The sequence below is a fragment of the Miniopterus natalensis genome, chromosome 8 (genome assembly GCF_054644295.1).
Source record: "Miniopterus natalensis isolate mMinNat1 chromosome 8, mMinNat1.hap1, whole genome shotgun sequence".
NCBI classification, from domain to species: Eukaryota; Metazoa; Chordata; class Mammalia; order Chiroptera; family Miniopteridae; genus Miniopterus; species Miniopterus natalensis.
In genome coordinates, this window is record NC_142088.1 from 75561591 (window position 1) to 75580720 (window position 19130).

General features: G+C 36.1%; 1 protein-coding gene across 3 annotated transcripts in view; it reads left to right on the forward strand.

The window, feature by feature from the left end:
* Positions 1-19130, forward strand: part of PTPN4 (protein tyrosine phosphatase non-receptor type 4) — a 174205-nt gene that overhangs the window by 27279 nt on the left and 127796 nt on the right. For all 3 annotated transcript variants that reach the window (XM_016209806.2, XM_087819904.1, XM_087819905.1), the window contains exon 2: positions 11445-11599. In XM_016209806.2, coding sequence (XP_016065292.2) covers positions 11462-11599 — 138 coding nt within the window. In that variant the 5' untranslated portion in view covers positions 11445-11461. The remainder of the gene's footprint in view (positions 1-11444; positions 11600-19130) is intronic.

Consider the following 19130-nt stretch of genomic DNA (forward strand, 5'->3'; position numbering starts at 1 on the left):
TCAAAAAATTAAAAATGGATCTGCCTTATGACCCAGCAATTCCACTTCTGAGAAGGTTGCCAAAGAAACTCAAAACACTAATTCAAAAGAATATTTGCACCCCTGCGCTCATTGCAGAGTTATTTACACTGGCCAAGATTTGGAGCAGCCCAAGTGTTATCAGTAGATGAGCAGGTAAATAAGCTGTGGTACACTTACCCAGTGGAATACTACTCAGCTGAACAAAAGAAGATCTTACCTTTTGTGACAGCATGGATGGACCTGGAGAGTATTATGCCAAGTGAAATAAGTCAGTCAGAGAAAGACAAGTATCATGTGATTTCACTTATATGTAGAATCTAATGAGCAAAATAAACTTAACAAAGTGGAGAGAGACTCATGGATACAGAGTACAGACTGACAGCTGTCAGAGGGGAGGGGATTTCAGACTGGGGGAGAAGGGCGAGGGGATTAAAAAATAATAAATATTCAAAAATATTTCATGAAATCAATTCAATTGTTTGAATATCTAAGATAAAGTAAAATTAAAATTCTGTACTATTTCAACATTGCAAACATGATTATAAAACACTTCACCCCTAAATACTTCAGTATTCAACTCTGTGTCTTCTAGGAATAAACACATTCTCCTAAATAACCATTTGTTCATACTCAGGAAATTTAGCATTGACGCAATACTTGAATCCAACATACAGTCCATATTCAGATTTCTCCAGCTGTCTAGTCAGGTCCTTTATGCCTTTTGCCCCCTGATTTGTGGTTGGAGCAGGGCCAGGTTCATTTGGTGGTTCTGTCTCTAACCCCATCACTTCCCCAGCCTTTTCCAGCTCCTTCTCCTCTCCCTTTCTTTCCTTTTCCTCCTCACACTTTTGAAGCAACCAGGCCAGTTGTTTTGTAGAATGTCTCTCATTTCTCTGATTATTTTCATAATTAGATTCCAGTTAAACATTTTTGGCAGGAATATTACATAGATTTTGTGTCCTCAGCGTATAATGTCATGGTGCATATGACATTACTTTTGGTGATCTTAAATATGATAATTTGGTTAAGGAAGGATATGACAGATTTCTTCATTGTAAAGGTACCTTTCCCCTTGTAATTAATAAGTAATCTGTGGGACAATATTTTCGTCCAGTAATTTTAGCATTAATTGATTATTATTGCCTGAATCAGTTATGGTAAATGTAAAATGATAATTTTCTATTTCAGTTATTCCTTCTACATTTATCATCTGACATTATTCTACAAAGAAGGGTTATCCCTTTACCTCACTTAAAAAAATTGGTGTCAGGTTAGACCTATGGCTCCTTCCTTGTTTTATTCAGAGTATCATCTATTCCTGTTATTTATTTTGAAACTTAAGTTGTCTCATTTGGCTGATGAGGGCCCTTTTTATTTTTTTTTGTTAATCCTCACCAGAGGATATTTTTTCCTATTGATTTTTAGAGAGAGTGGAAGTGATGGGGGCGGGGGGAGGAGAGAGGAAGAGAGAGAAGGAGAGAGAGAGAAACAGATGTGCGAGAGACACAGCACATCGATTGATTGCCTCCCACATGTGCTCCAACCAGGGTCAGGGATCAAATCTGCAACCCAGGTATGTGCCCTTGACTCGGAATCGAACCTGCAACCCTTCAGTCTGAGGGCCGACACTCTTACCACTGAGCCACTCTGGTCAGGGCTGGTAAGAACCCTTTTAATCTGCCTCTCATATTTTTTGACTTGTCCTAATCAGATTTTGAGGACTTTTTTATTTACTGGCACAAGATATTCAGCCTGACCTTGTATTTTTCCTTGCCCCAGATCTGGAATCATCCATTTCTCCCAAGGAGTTCTCATTCCTTTTAGTGGGGAACAGTATGTAGGGCATTAGGTATGTTCATTGGTGTCTTTTTGCTTGTAGGTTCTAATAATAGACAAAGAGAGAAAATATATTTTTTTAAATGAGATTTTATCAATATCTCTAATTCAAATTTAATGTTGCGGCTTTCTCCATGCCATATCTGATCTGTCTCTTGTAGTGAGACCCTTGGTTTCCAACAACATTAATGTATTTATACATTTGTTCAGTTATGTAATACACACAAAATAGTTTCAGAATGCTGCATCAAGAGCACTACCAACAACAAACTTAAGTAAAGTTTATGGTGTTTTTTTAAAATATGTTTTCATTGATTTTTTTTAGAGAGAGAGAAAGGGAGAGGGGGAGAGAGAGATAGAAACATCAATCAGCTGCCTCCTGCACACCCCAGCTGGGGATCGAGCCCACAACCCTGGTATGTGCCTTGTCCGGGAATCGAACCTATGACCTCTTGGTGCATAGGTCGACATTCAACCCCTGAGCCATGCTGGCCAAGCAAGCTTATGGTTTTTTTGTGTTTGTTTTTTGACATTTCTTTAGATTTATTCTGAGAATAAATCCTGCTGTGGATATGTTGTCGTGGGCAGGTGTCAGCAAACTGGTCTTCTAGTCAAATCTGACCTGCCACCTGTTTTTGTATGGCCCATGAACTAAAACTGATTTTTATATTTTTAATGTTTAAAAAAAATATTTCATAACAAAATTATGAAAATTATATGAAATTTGAACTTCAGTATCCATAATTTTATTGCAACACAGCTGTGTTCATTTATTTACATTCTATTTATGGCTACTTTCATGCCATACAAAGGTAGAATTGAGTAGTTCTGACAGAGATTGTATGACCTGTAACACGTAAAGTATTTTTTGTCTGGCTCCTTATAGAAAATGTTTGTCAACCCCAGTCAAGAATATTATGTTCAACAGTTACTAGGAACCTTTTTTTCCCTGTGTGGTTGTGTTATCTATCTGATTTACTATTCATTTGTTTATTCTATTTTAGGGAGAAAGGAAAATTTTTTAAATGTTAGAAATGAGAAACGATTGCATTTTAGAACTAGAAGGGAATTTAGAGATTGTGTAGTCCTGCACTGCGCAATAGGTCAACCACTGGCTAATTGACTGAATGGGTGCCCTATTTTTGTTGCTTTCCCCATGCATTTGCAGTTATTTCCATTCATTCATATTTGCAGTAGGTTCCATTTGGACATTGACTTAGGAACTTGACTTGGAAAGGCGTTGAGAGAGTTTAGAAATAATAGGCTATGCAAAATAAAATAAAACAACAGCAAAGCTCTGCTATTGAATCCCCATCCACCTGTAATTCTTTTTCTATTAGTGAGTTACTCCCTCTGCCCTTACTGTAAAACAGGTTACATTATCTATGGTTGTGGTTTTTTTTCATGTTCACATTTTCGGTGGTGGAGAATGTTGAGATGAAAATTGGGTAAAGAATGGAGATTTGTAAAACTCACAAATAGTGATCATTCTTTTTCAGCGATGTCTTTTCTTCAATTAATTTAGATGCTTTTATAGTTGACTTTGAAAAGATCAAGAGAATAATTTTGGCATGAGAAAGTAGAAATTTCATTATATTGTGGTGGAAATAATAGTATTGCCTTTGAGATTAGACACATCTGGATTCACATGCCACTCTATCACTTTTGCTTATGTAACCTTGAACAAACTACCTGCCATCTGTAGAAGAAATTAAGCGTATTAACATGATGAAGAAAAATGGCCAAAATATTCATTATGTTAAATTAAATTGAATCTAGTTATATAGCCAGCAGGTTATGAACCAGAACATCAAATTCTCTCTCTATATTTTGCCTCTTAAGTGGTTTGGCCATATGTGTTTTTAACAAAATTATTAAGGCAAAATAGTATGTAATAAACTATCCATTTAAAGTATAACATCTGATAAGTTTTGATATACATTCATAAAACTACTACCACAATCAATGTAATGAACGTATTCATTACTCCCCCAAATTTTCTTGTGTCCCAGTGTGATTTCTTCCTCCAAACCACCACACCCTACTCTCATCCTGCTGGTCTACTATTTGTCACCAAACTTTATTTTGTATTTTCTAGAATTTTATGTAAATGGAATCATATAGTATGTACTCTCTTTTTTTGATCTACTTTCAGCATAATTATTTTGAGATTTGTTTATGTTGCATGTAATAGTTCTATTTTCTTAACTGCTTACATTCCATTTTATTAATGTACTTACTACAGGTGAATAAATATGTACCACATCTGAATAAATCCATTACCTGTTAATAGACTCTTGTTTTGTTCCCAGTTTCCCACTATAACAAATAAAGTTACTGTGATCATTCATGAACAAGTCTTTATATGGACATACGCATTTGTTACCTAGAGATGGAATGGGTAGCTCATAAAGTTGGAATGAGTTCAAATTTGTAAAGTGCCAAACTGTTTTCCAACATTGTTGCAACATTTTATATTCCCACCAGCAATGAATGAGAGATCCATTTTTACCTGGTTCTTATCACATTTTGTATTGTCACTATTTTTTAAAAATTTTAGCCATTATGATAGATATGTAGTGATACCGTATTGTGGTTTTAATTTGCATGCGCCTTATGTCTAATGATGTGGGGCTTTTTTTGGAATGTGGTTGTCATCCATATATCTTCTTTGGTGAAGTATCTTGCAAATCTCCTCTTTGTGTTTTAATTAGATTATTTCCCGTATTACTGAGTTCTGAGAGTTCTTTATATATTCTAGATATAAGTCCTTTATCAGATATATGCTCCCACTCTCTGGCTTATCTTTTTCTTTTAACAGTGTCTTTTGAAGAGCAGATGTTTTGATTTGATGAAGTCCAACATATCAATTTATTCTTTTAAGGATTGTGTATACGGTGATGTTTTGAAGAAATATTTGCCTAATCCAAGGTCACCAAGGATTTCTCCTGTGTTTTCTTTAAGAAGTTTTATTACAAAAATAAAGTTTAAAAAAAAAAAAAGTTTTATTATTTTAGGTTCTACATAGATCTATGATCCATTTTGAGTTCATTTTTGCATGTGGTGCAAGGTATGGATTGACGTTCCTATTTTTTTGTATATGGTTCTGTTGAAATGATTACCCTTTCTGTACTGCATTAATTTTATATCTTTGTCCATAATTTTTATAGTTTGAATATCACCATTTATGTTCAGCTCTTTTTACTTAGCATAATGTGTATAAATTTTTAATATCAGTAGACAAAAAGATCAGAATTCTAGAACTTTTAGACTATTTAAGATTTTATTGGTACATTGAGTATATTTAAAGGAATGAACATTTTTGTAGATCACAATTCATGTTCTTTCCTTAAAGGAGATGGGCTCTTTTCCACTGACAGCAGTCGTGTGTGTGTGTGTGTGTGTGTGTGTGTGTGTATATATATATATATATAGTACTAAATATATATATAGTACTAAAACACCTTTCAGGTGAAAAAAATTGTGATGGATACTTTTTTTTTATTTCTTCCCCTTTCTGGAACATCGTGAAGATTTAATATATTCTTTCACAAAGTTAGAATTTTCAGGTAGTACAATTCTCTTGAAATAACGCTGAATTATTGCTTTATGAATTGAAAATAAATGTGGCAACAAGGGTGACTATATTTGGTATCTTGCTAACTAAAAATGTTAGTTTTGGGAGAAATCTCAAGAGCTGGATAGACAATTCACTTATGCTTTAGGTTTGAAGTCTTTAAGTATAAGTGCAAATGTTAAAAGTAAGTGTTATGGTAAATGGGAAAGACTAGTGTTAGCAAAATACATTTATAATCTTTTGCTCTTGTCATTCCTATACCTTGCTTTGACTTTGGGATACCTTTATAACATTGACCAATTTTTTTGGTAACTCCTCCTACTGTTAAGACTTAGTTGCTGATTCTGTTGTTACTCCTGTATTTCCTTATGTCTTTGGTCACTTTCACTAGACCACTCACCCCTGGTAAAGGGAAGGCAGGGTTGGGAAGGGGGGAAGTATAGAAACATCACAGGCAAGAGTGGAATTTGCACAAAGAGACCATCATGTATGTTGCTTCGTTCTTTGTATATTTTCATTCTATGTCTTGTGAATGCTTGTTGTTTGACTAGTACCACTGTGAAAGATAGTCATTTTCCGTTGCGTAATAATGAATTAACATAAAGTTAGCAGCATGAGACAACACATATTTATTTTCTCCCAGTATCTGTGGGTTAGAAGTATGGGTACAGCTTGGTTTTGGTTCTCACAAAGTTACAATCTACATGCTGACTGGACTTTGGGAGCTTAGGATTCTCTTCCAAATCATGTTGTCGTTGAAAAGTACAATCATCTCTGGGGCTGAGGTCTTCAGTTCCTTGCTGGCTGTCAACTCTTAGAGGCCCCTGCACTTCCTTGCCACAAGGCCCTGTCGTAGGCCCTCTCACAATGTGGCAGATCATGTCTTTAAAGCCAGCAGCAGAATTTCTTTCATTTCAGGAAGGTTCCAGTCTTTTGTTTAAAGGCTTTTACCTGATAAAGTCAGGCCCACCAAGGGTAATCTCTCTTGTGATTAACAAAGCTGATTTGGGGCTTGAATCACATTTGGAAAATCCTATCAAATTCCCCACACTCCAGTGGAGGGTATTGTACTGTTATCTACTTGATCAATTAAGGATAAAATAAAAGTTTAAAGTTACCTTCACTTCTTCCTTCCTTGATCATCTTTCTTTATGTAGATGTGAGTTTTGACCTATATTATTTCCCTTTCTCTAAAGAATTTTTAAAATATCTTGCAAGGCAAATCCACTGGCAACAAATTCTCTTTCTCTTTTTGTCTGCGAAAATCTTAATTTCTCTTTTGAAAGGTAATTTTTTAGGATACAGAATTCTAGGTTGGTAGGTTTTTTTCTTCAACATTTTAAATATTTTCCTCCACTCTCTTCTTCCTTGCATGGTTAAGAAGTGAGATATAATTATACTTGTTCTCTATTGGTAAGGTGCTTCTTTTCCTTTGGCTCCTTTTAGGATTTTTAAAAATCTATGGTTTTCTGTAGTTTAAAAATGATATGCATAGGTGTGGGGTGGTTTTGTTTGTTTTGTTTTGTTGTTTTGCATTTTTCCTTCTTGGTGTTCTCTGAGATTCCTGGATTTGTGGTTTGATGTACAGCATTAATTTGGGGAAATTGTCAAAACAAATTGGGGGAAATTCTCAGTCATTATTGGTTTATTTCTGTGTGTTTTTTCTTGTCTTCTGGTATTTCCATTACATTTATGTTATATCTTTTGTAGTTTTCCCACAGTCCTTGGATATTCTGTTCTGTTTTTTGTTGTTGTAATTTGTTTGTTTGTTTTTCAGTCTTTGTTCTCTTTTTCATTTTTTTGAGGATTTTATTGATATATTCTCTAGCTTAGAGATTCTTTTTCTGTGTCTCAGGTACTAATAAGCCTATCAAAGGCATTCTTCATATCTGTTGTTTTCTCACCTGTAACATTTCTTCTTGGTTCATTGTTAGGGTTTCCATCTCTATGCTTACATTGCTGTCTGTTCTTACATGCTGTCTACCTTATCCAGTAGAGCCCTTAGCATATTAATTATAGTTGTTTTAAATTCCCTGTCTGATAATTCCAAGATACCTTCTGTGTCTGGTTCTGATGCTTGCTCTGTCTCTTCACAGTGTGTTTTTTGCCTTTTGATATTCCTTGTAAATGATATTTTGCTAAAAGGAACTGCTGTAAATAGGGCCTTCGTAATGTAGTAAGGTGGGGGGTAGGGGAATTATTCTTTAATCCTTTGATTAGCTCTCAGTATTTTAGTGAACCTGTGCCTCTGGACTGTGAATTTCACAAGTGTTTTTAATTTTTTCTCTCCACTTAGGTGGAACAACATGGCTAGAGTGGGCTGGAGTTAGGTATTTTCCTTGCCCCAGGTCAGTTAGGCTCTGGTTAACTAGTTTCTTTTGAGGGTAGGCCTTGCTAAGAAGAACAGAATGCTCTGGTGTAATTTCATAATGGTCACCCCACCCCATCCAACCTGCGGAAAGCTCGTGTGTTTCTCTCCGATATTTACTATGGGAATCTGGTTGAGCTGCTGGAGGTAAGTCTCACAATATTGTGGGAGCCATCCAATAACTGGGCCCCCTTGGAGTTTTTATTTAATTTTATTATTATTATTTTTAATCCTCACCTGAGGACATGCTTAGAGAAACGAAGGGACAGAGAGAAACATCAATGTGAGAAACATCGGTCGGTTGCTTTCTGTATGTTCCCTGACTGGGGATTAAACCCACCACCCATGTGTGTGCCCTGACCAGGAATCAAACCAGCAACGTTTCGAGTACATGGGATGATGCTCAGTCAACTGAGCCGCTCTGGCCGGGCCCCCCTGGAGTTTTTAAACTCAGCATTGTCCATATTGAGCCTCCAGCAATTCGTCAGTTACAGTTCAGCCTTTCCTACTACTCTTGCACTGGCTTCTGTGATAGCTTCTGCTTGTGTGTCTCTACTCTGGTAAGCTGTGACTTCATATGTGCCTGTCTCCAGTATTGGGGGCAGTGGTTTGCCCTGTATCCTCTCTCTTACAGATCCAAGAAGAGTTGCTGATTTTGTTCTGCTTTTTACTTGTTAGGATGGAGTACAGACTTCCAAGCTTCTTACATGTAGAACCAGAAACCACCAATCACTGTCACTTATTTTGTGTCCTACTCTGTTAACCTGCTAAAGCTGTTTTCCTTTATACAATTTTTATAATTGTGTAACATTGACTTTTACTTATAGCTTTAATCCTTTTGACATGAAGAGTCTACAGTGTCGGCTGCAGTTATTGAATACCACCGATTTTAACTGCTGTTTCTTACTACTTTTTTGCCTTCTCATTTAAATGTCTTACTACTTATTGCTTATTCATATTTAAAAATTCTATGTACTTGTGTTTGTTTCTAGTGTAGTTTGTTTCCTTTATCTAATGTCTTTAAGAGGGAAGTTTTGTGGATTTGAAGTACTGTTTGAAAATGTCTTTAGCTTTATTCTTTCACATTGTCAACCAAAGGTCGTTGGCACCATTTCAACGCCAACAGGAATCCCCAATTTGGGGTGCAGTGAAGAAGGAAACTGTTCAGTACAAAACAGCTCAATTATACAGCATGGCTGTGAGGCAGCCCTAGGATTAGCCATCCCTGGGACCAGGAGGCTCTACAGCCAGGCCTCTCTGGCTAGACAGCTCTGCTCTGCTTCTTGCTGGTCTGCTCTGTTCTGTGCCAGTCTGTTTTGCACTGCTCTGGTCGGCGACTCTGCTCCCGTGTGCTCTGTTCTCTGGTTTGCTCCGTTCTGTGCCAGTCTGCTCTGGCCTGTGCTGGTCTGCTACGCTGTGCTCTGGTGAGACATCTTCGGTGTTTTAGCTCAGCTGGGGAAAGGCAGTCTTTGGTGGAAAGGGAAAGTGTGCTCCCAGAGCTAGAGGAGAGCTGGCTCATATAGACAAAAGTCCCTGTCCCTGATTGATCTGCCCTCATGCAAATGAGGACTCCAGATCTCGAAGTTTAATTGCTCCAAAAGACATTGTCCTGATTGATCAGAATAGAGCCACTCTGTTTGTTTGGAACTGTGCGACTTTGATTGGATGGGGAAAACCTCTGTCCTATTGGTTAAATAGGATTCCAGGAACTCCTTTGTAAGGACGGGCTCAGATGGCAGAAACACAGGTAGATGGCAGAGGCAGGTAGTTTTAGTGCAGGTCTCTCTGTGAAGTGCAGTTTGCATAAGAGGCCCCTGTGTCGAAATGGCTGCTGGGCTCTGGGCTCTGTTTTTGTTTTTGTTTGTTGTTTTAATTTGAACCCAGTTAGCCACCAGGAACCCTTCACAGCAGTTGCTCTTCTTTCTGAGGGTCCACAACATGAATTGTAATTTTTTGGGTATATACTTCTGTGTTTCAAATACAGTAAAACCTCGATATAATGACTAATTCAGGCGAGGGGGTGTCTGTTAAAGCACAAAGTCCATTATATAATAAAGTAGGTTTTCCAAATAGCGTAGGTTAAGAAATTGACAAATTAGTTTACCTGTTTTTACTTATGTAGACAGGTTTGTGTACTTAAAATTAATTATGTATGAATAGTTTAATTTCACAGAAAAGTTTTCTATATGTATCATAGTAATTTTAAATTTATACCGAATAGGTCTAGTAAATGCATGCATTCACCAGTCACCGAGAGTAAACAAATGCACATTGGCTGGGCCATGGCTTATCACAGTTGAACATCAGCCAGCCCAGCTAAAACTGCTGCAGAAAGTCATGCCTTGAGACAACAGAACCAATTACCTATCACGTGGGATGTGGTGTGATCATGCACTAATCATTCACCAAACATTGTTTACCAGCAGTGACACTTGGATTTATAGTTGTAGATATGTAATATTTACTTATGTTGGCAAAATTACTAGTGTTTTTTCCAACATATTGCCTATTCACTAAAATCTGTTAAAAATAATGGTGAGTTAATAACAAAAAATATTCTGTTAATTTAATGATAAGCACATCTTGGTTTAAAGCATTTTAAAATTAACAAGGTGTTAGTTTTCATATATGACATACGGACTGGAAGTTTTGTTTGTTAAATCCCAAGCCCATTAAATTGAGTTCCACAAAATCAAGGATTTAACTATAATTTTCTTTCAGACTTTGGTGCTACATCTTCATCGTCTTTTAGCATCAAATGCTGCTTATATCACTGTGATATCTGTTCTTTTATATGCAATATACTTTCCCCCTCTTAGGTTACAAATCGAGAAGCAAAGATCTGTAGACTTAAGTTTTTGTTTCTGTGTTCTTAAGGATAATAAGAATAAACCTATTAGAATTTGAATTTGAGGATAGTTAAAATGAAGGATATTGTGTTTAAAAACAAACTCCTCTGTTTTCCCCCAAATCTTAAGCTTAATAAAGGGAGGAGCCCTTCAGAGTTAAATAACCTTCCCTCCAAGTGTAAAGTTACCACTTTACAGTGTGTTTTTTGGGTTTGTTTTTGTTTTTAAATATGTCTGTTGATTTCAGAGAGAGGAAGGGAAAGGGAGGGAGGGAGAAATAGGAACATCAATGATGAGTCATAGATCAGCTGCCTCCTACGTGCCCCCTACTGGGGATTGAGCCCCAAACCCAGACAGTTGCATGTGCCCTGACCAGGAGTCTCCTGGATCGTAGGTCAATGCTCAACTGCTGAACCACACCAGCTGGACTACAGTGTTTTTTAATATTTGCATCAGTGAGTAATGTTCAACTTCCTGAGGTAGCATATTCTTCCCTCTTTTGACTAGTACAAGATTTATATATTTTGAATTGGAATATGACTCCCTGAACAATTTATCTGTTTTGTCAATGGAACAGTTAAAAATAAAGCTCTTCTCCCAGGTAGTGTGTAATTTTAGTTTAGATAATGAACTATATATATGATATCATTTTTTTATACCTGTAATTCCTACCTGGCTATTGCAAAATTTATAGCTGCTTTTTACCTAAGTGTTAGTTGAAAAATACATGTTTTAAACTACTTTGTATCTTGAACTATTACTTTATTTAGTGAATTTTTTTTCCCCAACTTAGACCTTGTGTGGACAGTAATGACCTCACGTTTCCGATTGCCTGCCGGCAGAACCTACAATGTACGAGCATCAGAGTTGGCCCGAGACAGACAGCATACAGAGGTGGATTGCAACATTCTTCTTCTGGATAACACTGTACAAGCTTTCAAAGTTAATGTAAGTATTTTATGTCGCTTTTAAAAATAATCTCTGCTTATAAATCTGAATTTAGGTTACATTTTAAAATTAAAATTGGTTAATTATAGTACAGTTTGAAACCCTTATTCAATGGAGAAAAGTATTTGTAGTGTGGGTTTATAACTATCAAATACAAGTTCTCATTCAGACTGGGTCTTTAAAAAAGTTGAGAAATCAGCAGTATGTTATGATTAATTAGTGGAGCAGATCAATAGTATGCGGGTAGTTTTTATAAATGTGCTTGAGGGTGCTTGAAAGGAATTTGCTCTCCTAAATAATTTATATATTTTCATTTTAATCTTTCTTGTACTGTTTGTGAATAAAACTTTTGCTAAACAAAGATAAATGACAGCCCTGATCCTATCTGAGTCTTATCTGAGATATTTATTCAACAAATACTTGTTCATCTTATTTGTGTATAGCTTTATTTGTTCACCATTATTCGTGAGGTTCACCCGTGTGGTGTGTGAACAGTAGTTGGTTCATTTTCATTACTGTATTATAGTACTCTGTTATATGAATATACTGTAATTTACTTGTCCACTTATTTATTACCATTTACTTGTCAAATTTACTATTGATGTGTATTGGGATTGTTTCTACTTTGGGCTCTTATCAATCATGTTGCTGGTGAATATCCCTGTGCATATCTTGATATATACAGGGATGCATTCCTGCTTTTTGTTTAAAAAATTTCAGGCCAACAGAAAAGGTGAAAGAGTAGTGTAATGAACACCCATATACTCTTTACCTAGATTGACCTCTTAACATTTTGTTGTATATTTACTTTCTTTTTCTCCTTTTATTTTCTAAAATACTTACATCTTAAGTACTTACCTGTAAGTACTTCAGCAGCCTAAGAGTCTCATAAATTACCACAGCACCATTATCATACCCCAAAATTTAACATTATGAAAATAATATCTAAGAGTATCTAATAATAGCATCTAGATTCAAACTGGAATTCCTCATTCCCCATTTCTGCATCTCCAGGAAAACACTTTCATATGGTTCCTACTGTGTTCCACAGGTACAGTAGTCCTCCCTTATCCATAGTTTTGCTTTCTTTGGTTTCAGTTACCTGTGGTCAACTATGGTCTGAAAATACTAAATGGAAAATTCCAGAAATAAGCAATTCATAAATTTTAAATTGCTTGCTACTCTGAGTGAAATCTCACGCTGTCTTCGTCCATTTCGTTTGGGACCTGAATCATCCCTTTTTCCACACAGTGTATGCTACCCACCTGTTAGTCCCTTAGCTGTCTTGGTTATCACAGAGAGAGAGAAAGACCACATTCACATAACTTTTACTACAGTATATTGTTATAATTGTTCTATTTTATTATTGTTGTTGTTAATCTCTAACTGTGCCTAATTTATAAATTAAACTTTGCCATAGTTATGTATATGTAGGAAAAAACATGGTATATACTGAGTTTGGTACTATCTGTGGTTTCAGGCAACCAGGGGGTCTTGGAACAATATGCCTAGCAGATAAGAGAGGGGGACTTTGTTTCTGTACTTTGAAATCTTTAAGTAATATGTTATTAATCTTCTGAAATCCTGCCATTTGTGACAGCATGGATGCACCTTGGCATTATGCTAAGTGACAAAAGTCCCACAAAGACAATACTGTATGCTTTCACTCATGTGGAATCTAAAAAAGTTAAACTCAGAAACAGAGTAGGATGGTGGTTGCCAGGGGCCTGGGTAATGGGGGAAATGGAGAGATGTTGGTCAAAGGGTACAGATTTCCAGTTAATAGGGCAAGTACTGGGCATCTAATGTACAGTATGGTACTATAGTCAACAATACTGTATTATATACTTGAAAGTTACTAAGAGAATAAATCTTAAATGTTGTTACCACATACAAAAAAAGGTAATTGTGTGAGGTGATGGATGTGATAACTAACCTTATCGTGGTAATTATTTCACTACATACAGTTGACCCTTGAACAACATGGGTTTGAACTGTGCAGCTCCATTTATACATGGATTTTTTTCAGTAAGTATACATGTGGCCCTTTTTTGCATCACAGATTCAACCAACCTTGGATTGAAAACAGAATTTTTGATCCCTGGATGCAGAGGGCCAATAGTTTGTATTGTTCTGTGCTATTTTATATAAGAGGCTTGAGCATCCATGGATTTTGGTATCTGCAAGGGTCCTGGAGTGAATCCCCCACAGATACCGAGCAATGACTGAGTTTTGGGAGAGACAAAAAAGTTATATACGGATTTTTTACTGTGAGAGGGTTGGTATCCCTAACCTCCCCCCACTGTTGTTCAAGGGTCAGCTGTATATGTGTATGAAATTATCACTGTTCACATCTTAAATTTATACAATATATGTGAATTATATCTCAGTAAAGTTATATCTTAGGAAAATAAAATATTAATCTTTACTTACCAGTTTTTTAAGCTTAAAATTCTATATATGTATTACTGTATAGCAGAATCACTAATTTATCTTCTTTATCCCAAATTGCATGCCATTTTACATTGGAAAAGGGGCTGCAGAGTAGTACCTTTAAGGATATTATTTAGCATACCTAACTAACGTGCTTGTACAGAAAGTTAAAATTTTAATTAATTTATTTATTAATAGATAGTTGGAGTATAGTTTCCATGCAGAGATAATATTTAGTGCAGGGAATTCTGCTTTATAAAAATTTCTGGTTAATGAAAACTCTCATGTATTAGAGAGTTGATATAATAAAAGGAGCCTTTTTCCTGTTATTGACTCTTTAGACTTCTTTTTGGGGGCATTTAAACTTAATAATTTGGCTTTAATTTAATATTAGTTAATATTTGTTTAATTAGTAATATTTAGTTTTTATTTTAACTTACAGTTTTGTATTTGTTTCAAATTATTGTAGAAGTATTTCTTTTCCCCCACCTAGCGTAATTTTTCTATTGGTGCTTTAGCTTTTTTGTTTTTGTGTGTGTGTTTTTTAATATGTTTTTATTGATAACAGAGAGAGAAAGGGAGAGGGGGAGAGAGTGAGAAGCATCAGTGCTGAGAGAGAGTCACTGATTGGCTGCCTTCTGCATGCCCCCCATTGGGGATCGAGCCCACAACCCGGGCATGTGCCCTGACTGGGAATCGAATTGAGATCTGGATCATAGGTGGATGCCCAACCTCTGAGCCATGCTGGCCAGGTGGTACTTTAGTTTTTAATAGTATGTTTTATTTTTTAATGTGCTAATCAGTGTGCTATCTAATTACTTTTTTAGGAAGACATATATTTAATATATTTTATATATGTTTATATGTTTACTTACCAGGTCTGATAGAGTTGAGTATATTACTAGAAAGATAGGCACTAAGGTATTAGAAGCTTTCTCTACCATTACTTCAGGTCATCAGAAATACAGATTGTTGCAACCACTATGGAAAACAGTGTGGATGTTCCTCAAAAAAATTAAAAATGGAATTGCTTTATGACCCAGCTTTTCCACTTCTGGAAATATATCCAAAGAAAACTAAAACACTAATTCAAAAGGATATATGCACTTGCAGCATTATTTGTAATAACCAAGATTTGGAAGCAACGTAAGTGCCCAACAGTAGGTGAGTGACTAAGTGGTACATTTACACAATGGAATATACTCAGCCGTAAAAAATGAAGGAAATCTTACCTTTTGCAACAGCATGGATGGACCTAGACGGTATTATGTGAAGTGAAATAAACTAGTCAGAGAAAGACAAATACTTCATGATTTCACTTACATGTGGAATCTAATGAACAAAATAAACAAGCAAAATAGAAACAGATTCATAGAGGACAGACTGTGACAGCTGTCAGAGGGGAGGGAGTTCAGGGGACTGGGTGACAAAGGTGAAGGGATTAAGCAGTACAAATTGGTAGTTTCAGAGTAGCCACAGAGATGTGGATTGCAGCAAGGAGAATATAATCATTAATGTTGAGATAAAAGTGAATGCTTGAGGCAGCAGGGGGCCACTCTGTAGAGTGCATGGTTTTCTGACCACTCTGCTGTACATCTGAAACTGATGTGGAACGGTATTGAATGTAAATTGTGGTTGGGGAAAAAAAAAACTTAAGAGGAATAATATGAGAAATTAACTCTAGGATATGTAGTATATTTATTCTAGGTATTTGCACCCAAGTCATTCAACATGTTTGAGTTGCTTTGTACTTTTATATAAATGCTGCATATTTTAATCTATGTGAATGGCTACCTGGTCATGCATTTTGCAACCTGTGCAGTGGCAGCCTGCAAACTAATAGGGAAGTTCAGACCTCTGGTATTTGTTCTCTTAAGTCTATTAAATACAATTAAGTCTTAGAAATTCCCATTGTGGGCAGCTGCAAGGTTCACCAGCATACTCTGTTCACTGGAAAGGAGAACCATTCACTTTGTTCTGGAGATTACCAAGCATTGATTTGTAACATCTTAGCTGTTGGAGTCATTGCCCTAAAGATTTCTATATCTCAGGTGAAATACTCATTGTTGCCAAAGTCGTCTTTTTTTCTGGTACTCATCTCATCAGAGCTTTTTGTGTATATTTTCCTGAGAGAAAATGATGCAACGAAGAAGTTGCTATAACTTCATTAGTTCATTCTCTTTCTCTGTTGTGGACGCAGGAATGAGGTACGTTCATTGGTGTTGCTTCACTCACAGTTTCAAAGTTCTGTTTCCACTTTGGCTTTGACACAGCCACTTACTTTACTGTAGACAGCATACAGAGTGTGTTGTCTCTGTCATGCCCTGAGTTTGTCATCAAGTCACCAGAAACATGTCTCCATTAAGTACCTTAAAATGTATAGTACTCCTACTATAGTGGATGGAGTTCACCAACCTATGAGGATTTTCTCCTAATTTTTGGCTGTATTTTTACTTTAGTAAAGCTGTTTAGCAGTAGTCTGTGTGGCAAGGAAGAACTGGGGGAAACTAGCCTGTTCCAGTTATTAGGATTGCGTAAGAAATTACCCTAAAACTTAGTGGTATGTTTATTATCCTTGGGAATTCTGTCAGTGAAGGATTCACACAGGAGTGGCTTGTATCTGTTTCATGTGTTGGGCCTCAGCTGGAGGACTCAAAGGCTGGAGGCTGGAATCATTCAAAGGCTTATTCACTCATGACTTACCTGATCCCTCAGCTGGGCCTTAAACACCTGTATATGACCTCTCTGTATCCTGGGCTTCTTTACAGCACAGTGGCTTCAGTCCAAAGCTGACTATCCTTAGACGGGGAGTCAGGCTGTCCCCATGTTGTCTTTTCTGATCTGGCCTTGAAAGTCACATGTCACTTCCACCTTATTCTTTTTTCAAGGCTATCACAAAGTCACACTCAGGATCAAGGAAGAGGAAATAGACTGTCTCTTGATGAAAAGTGATAAGGTCCTAAAAGATTATGTGGGATCAAATGTTGTTGTGGAGTTTTGAGGAAAGGGTAGTCTGACAATAGGTCCCCGTGGTGGATGCATGCATCTTATGCTGACCTCCTCACATCACTGCACCTCTGTTCTGCCTTCATGCAGTATACCTAGGAATTCCTCCCACAGCTGTCTCCCTTGCTACCAGAAGGGTGGCTAATATCTTAGAGGTTGGAGATGAGAGGGAGGTTTGATTTTTACTGTCTGTCTTTTGTATCATTTGAATTGTTTTTCTGGGATTTATATATTTATTTTATATGTGTATGTATCTGTGTGTGTGTGTACGTGTAGTTATTTCTGGAAAAACTGGAAGAATATTCAAAATGTATCATAACTTATTCGATACACATTACTCGTTGCACAATTCTGAGGCATTTTGTAGGTAGCAGTATTTAAAGATGGAAATGAAGCTTATACATTGAGGATTATTTTTTGCTTTCATTTTTGTCCATATTGTATTTTTCCTCAATTTACTTTTTGGAAATAAAATTACCTTAAAAATGCTAACTAAAGATGTTCTCTAAAGTGTTTTCTTTGTTATATATATCTATGAACACAACAAAGAATAATAATTTTTTAATGATACCAGAAATTCAGTTGTTAGTGAAAGACGCAATAAATCATAGATTTTTTTTTCTTGAAATGAAGTGAAACTTAATTAATACATATGCTACTTAAGTGATAAGTTGGGATGATGAATATTTAGTAGGCTGAATCTTCTCCCTTTTTTCATCTCTTGAAGTATTTGTTGACCAAATCAATAGTACAAACAGAATTATAATGGTGGGGGTAGCTAGTGGGTGCAGGTTGAGATGGGAAGTGAAAGGAGTATAAGGATGATGGATAAGTATAGCTAAATGAAACTAACTTACTTGGAATCATTCTACAGTAATATTTGTAAAGGAGGATAGAATTTTGGGGGATTTTTTTCCTGGTTATTGTTCTATTGACTTTATTTCACATATGAGAAAATAGGTTTAGAGTCATTAGGTTACTTGCCAAGTCAGTGGCAGAGCAAGGACCATGCATGTTTGTGTTGTATATGTAAGAAGGTCTGTTAGGACCTCTTATTTTCAACACTTTATTATTTTATCAGGTATTATTTATTAAGTATTACTTTAGCCCGACTTAAATATGATGTGTTAATTCCTTTAAAAATATTATTATTTACATACGTCACCCAGAATTCCTCAGAAGTTTTTGTTTTTACATTCATTGGTTTATCCATATATACAGTTTTAAAAACCAAATAATTCTGTTAAGTGTTGTAACAAAAACTACCACACTCAGCGCATTTAGTTTTTCTCTCTTATTTATTACTGTAGGTCTAAGAAACATGCTTATATTATTTCTTGGTTCTGTCTGCTTTGGTGGTTGTTGTTTTTTGTTGTTGTTCATATTATGTATTGACTTTGGAGGATGATAATTTAGATCTCTCATACCTCTCCCACGTTACTTCCTGTCATCCTGTCAGTAAACAAAGTCATTATAATATTTGGTCAGTTCAGTATTTCTTTTCCCTAGAGAGAAATCCTTCAATTATATGCCTGTAGTTTGTAGAGCCTCACTGGGTCTTCTTAGAGCTGAATGAGAGAAAGGGACTGGAGAGATCTCAATTCTTCATATGTAGGCTTTCACTTATTATGTAGATTTTCCCTGTACAGTAAAAATTAATCAGCTGTACCTGATACCCCTGAGTCCAGAGTCTTACTGGCTCATTTTCTTCAGAGAGTAAATCTCTAGTTCTTACAGAGATTGGCAGAAGGACGGGGGAATCTTATGGTCACGGAGAGGGCTGTTATTATACAGACTGGCTTTGATTACTGTCTTCACTGTTTTTTTTAGTGTGTCTTAAGCAGACATTTGTGTTCAGTCTGCCTCATTTAGCTTTGACATCTCTCAGATTGATTTTCAGTGTCTACCCTGAAGAAGAATTTACCAAGTTTTTTTTGAGTAAGATGAGATGTTAAAATGGACTGGTCGTCTTTAGTGCAAACAGACTTGATAATTTGTCAGTTTTCATAGAGTGTGAAAATTCAGACATTGTAGTATGTGATAGATCTTTACTCTGTATCTGTGAGTCTGTTTCTGTTTTGTTAGTTTATTT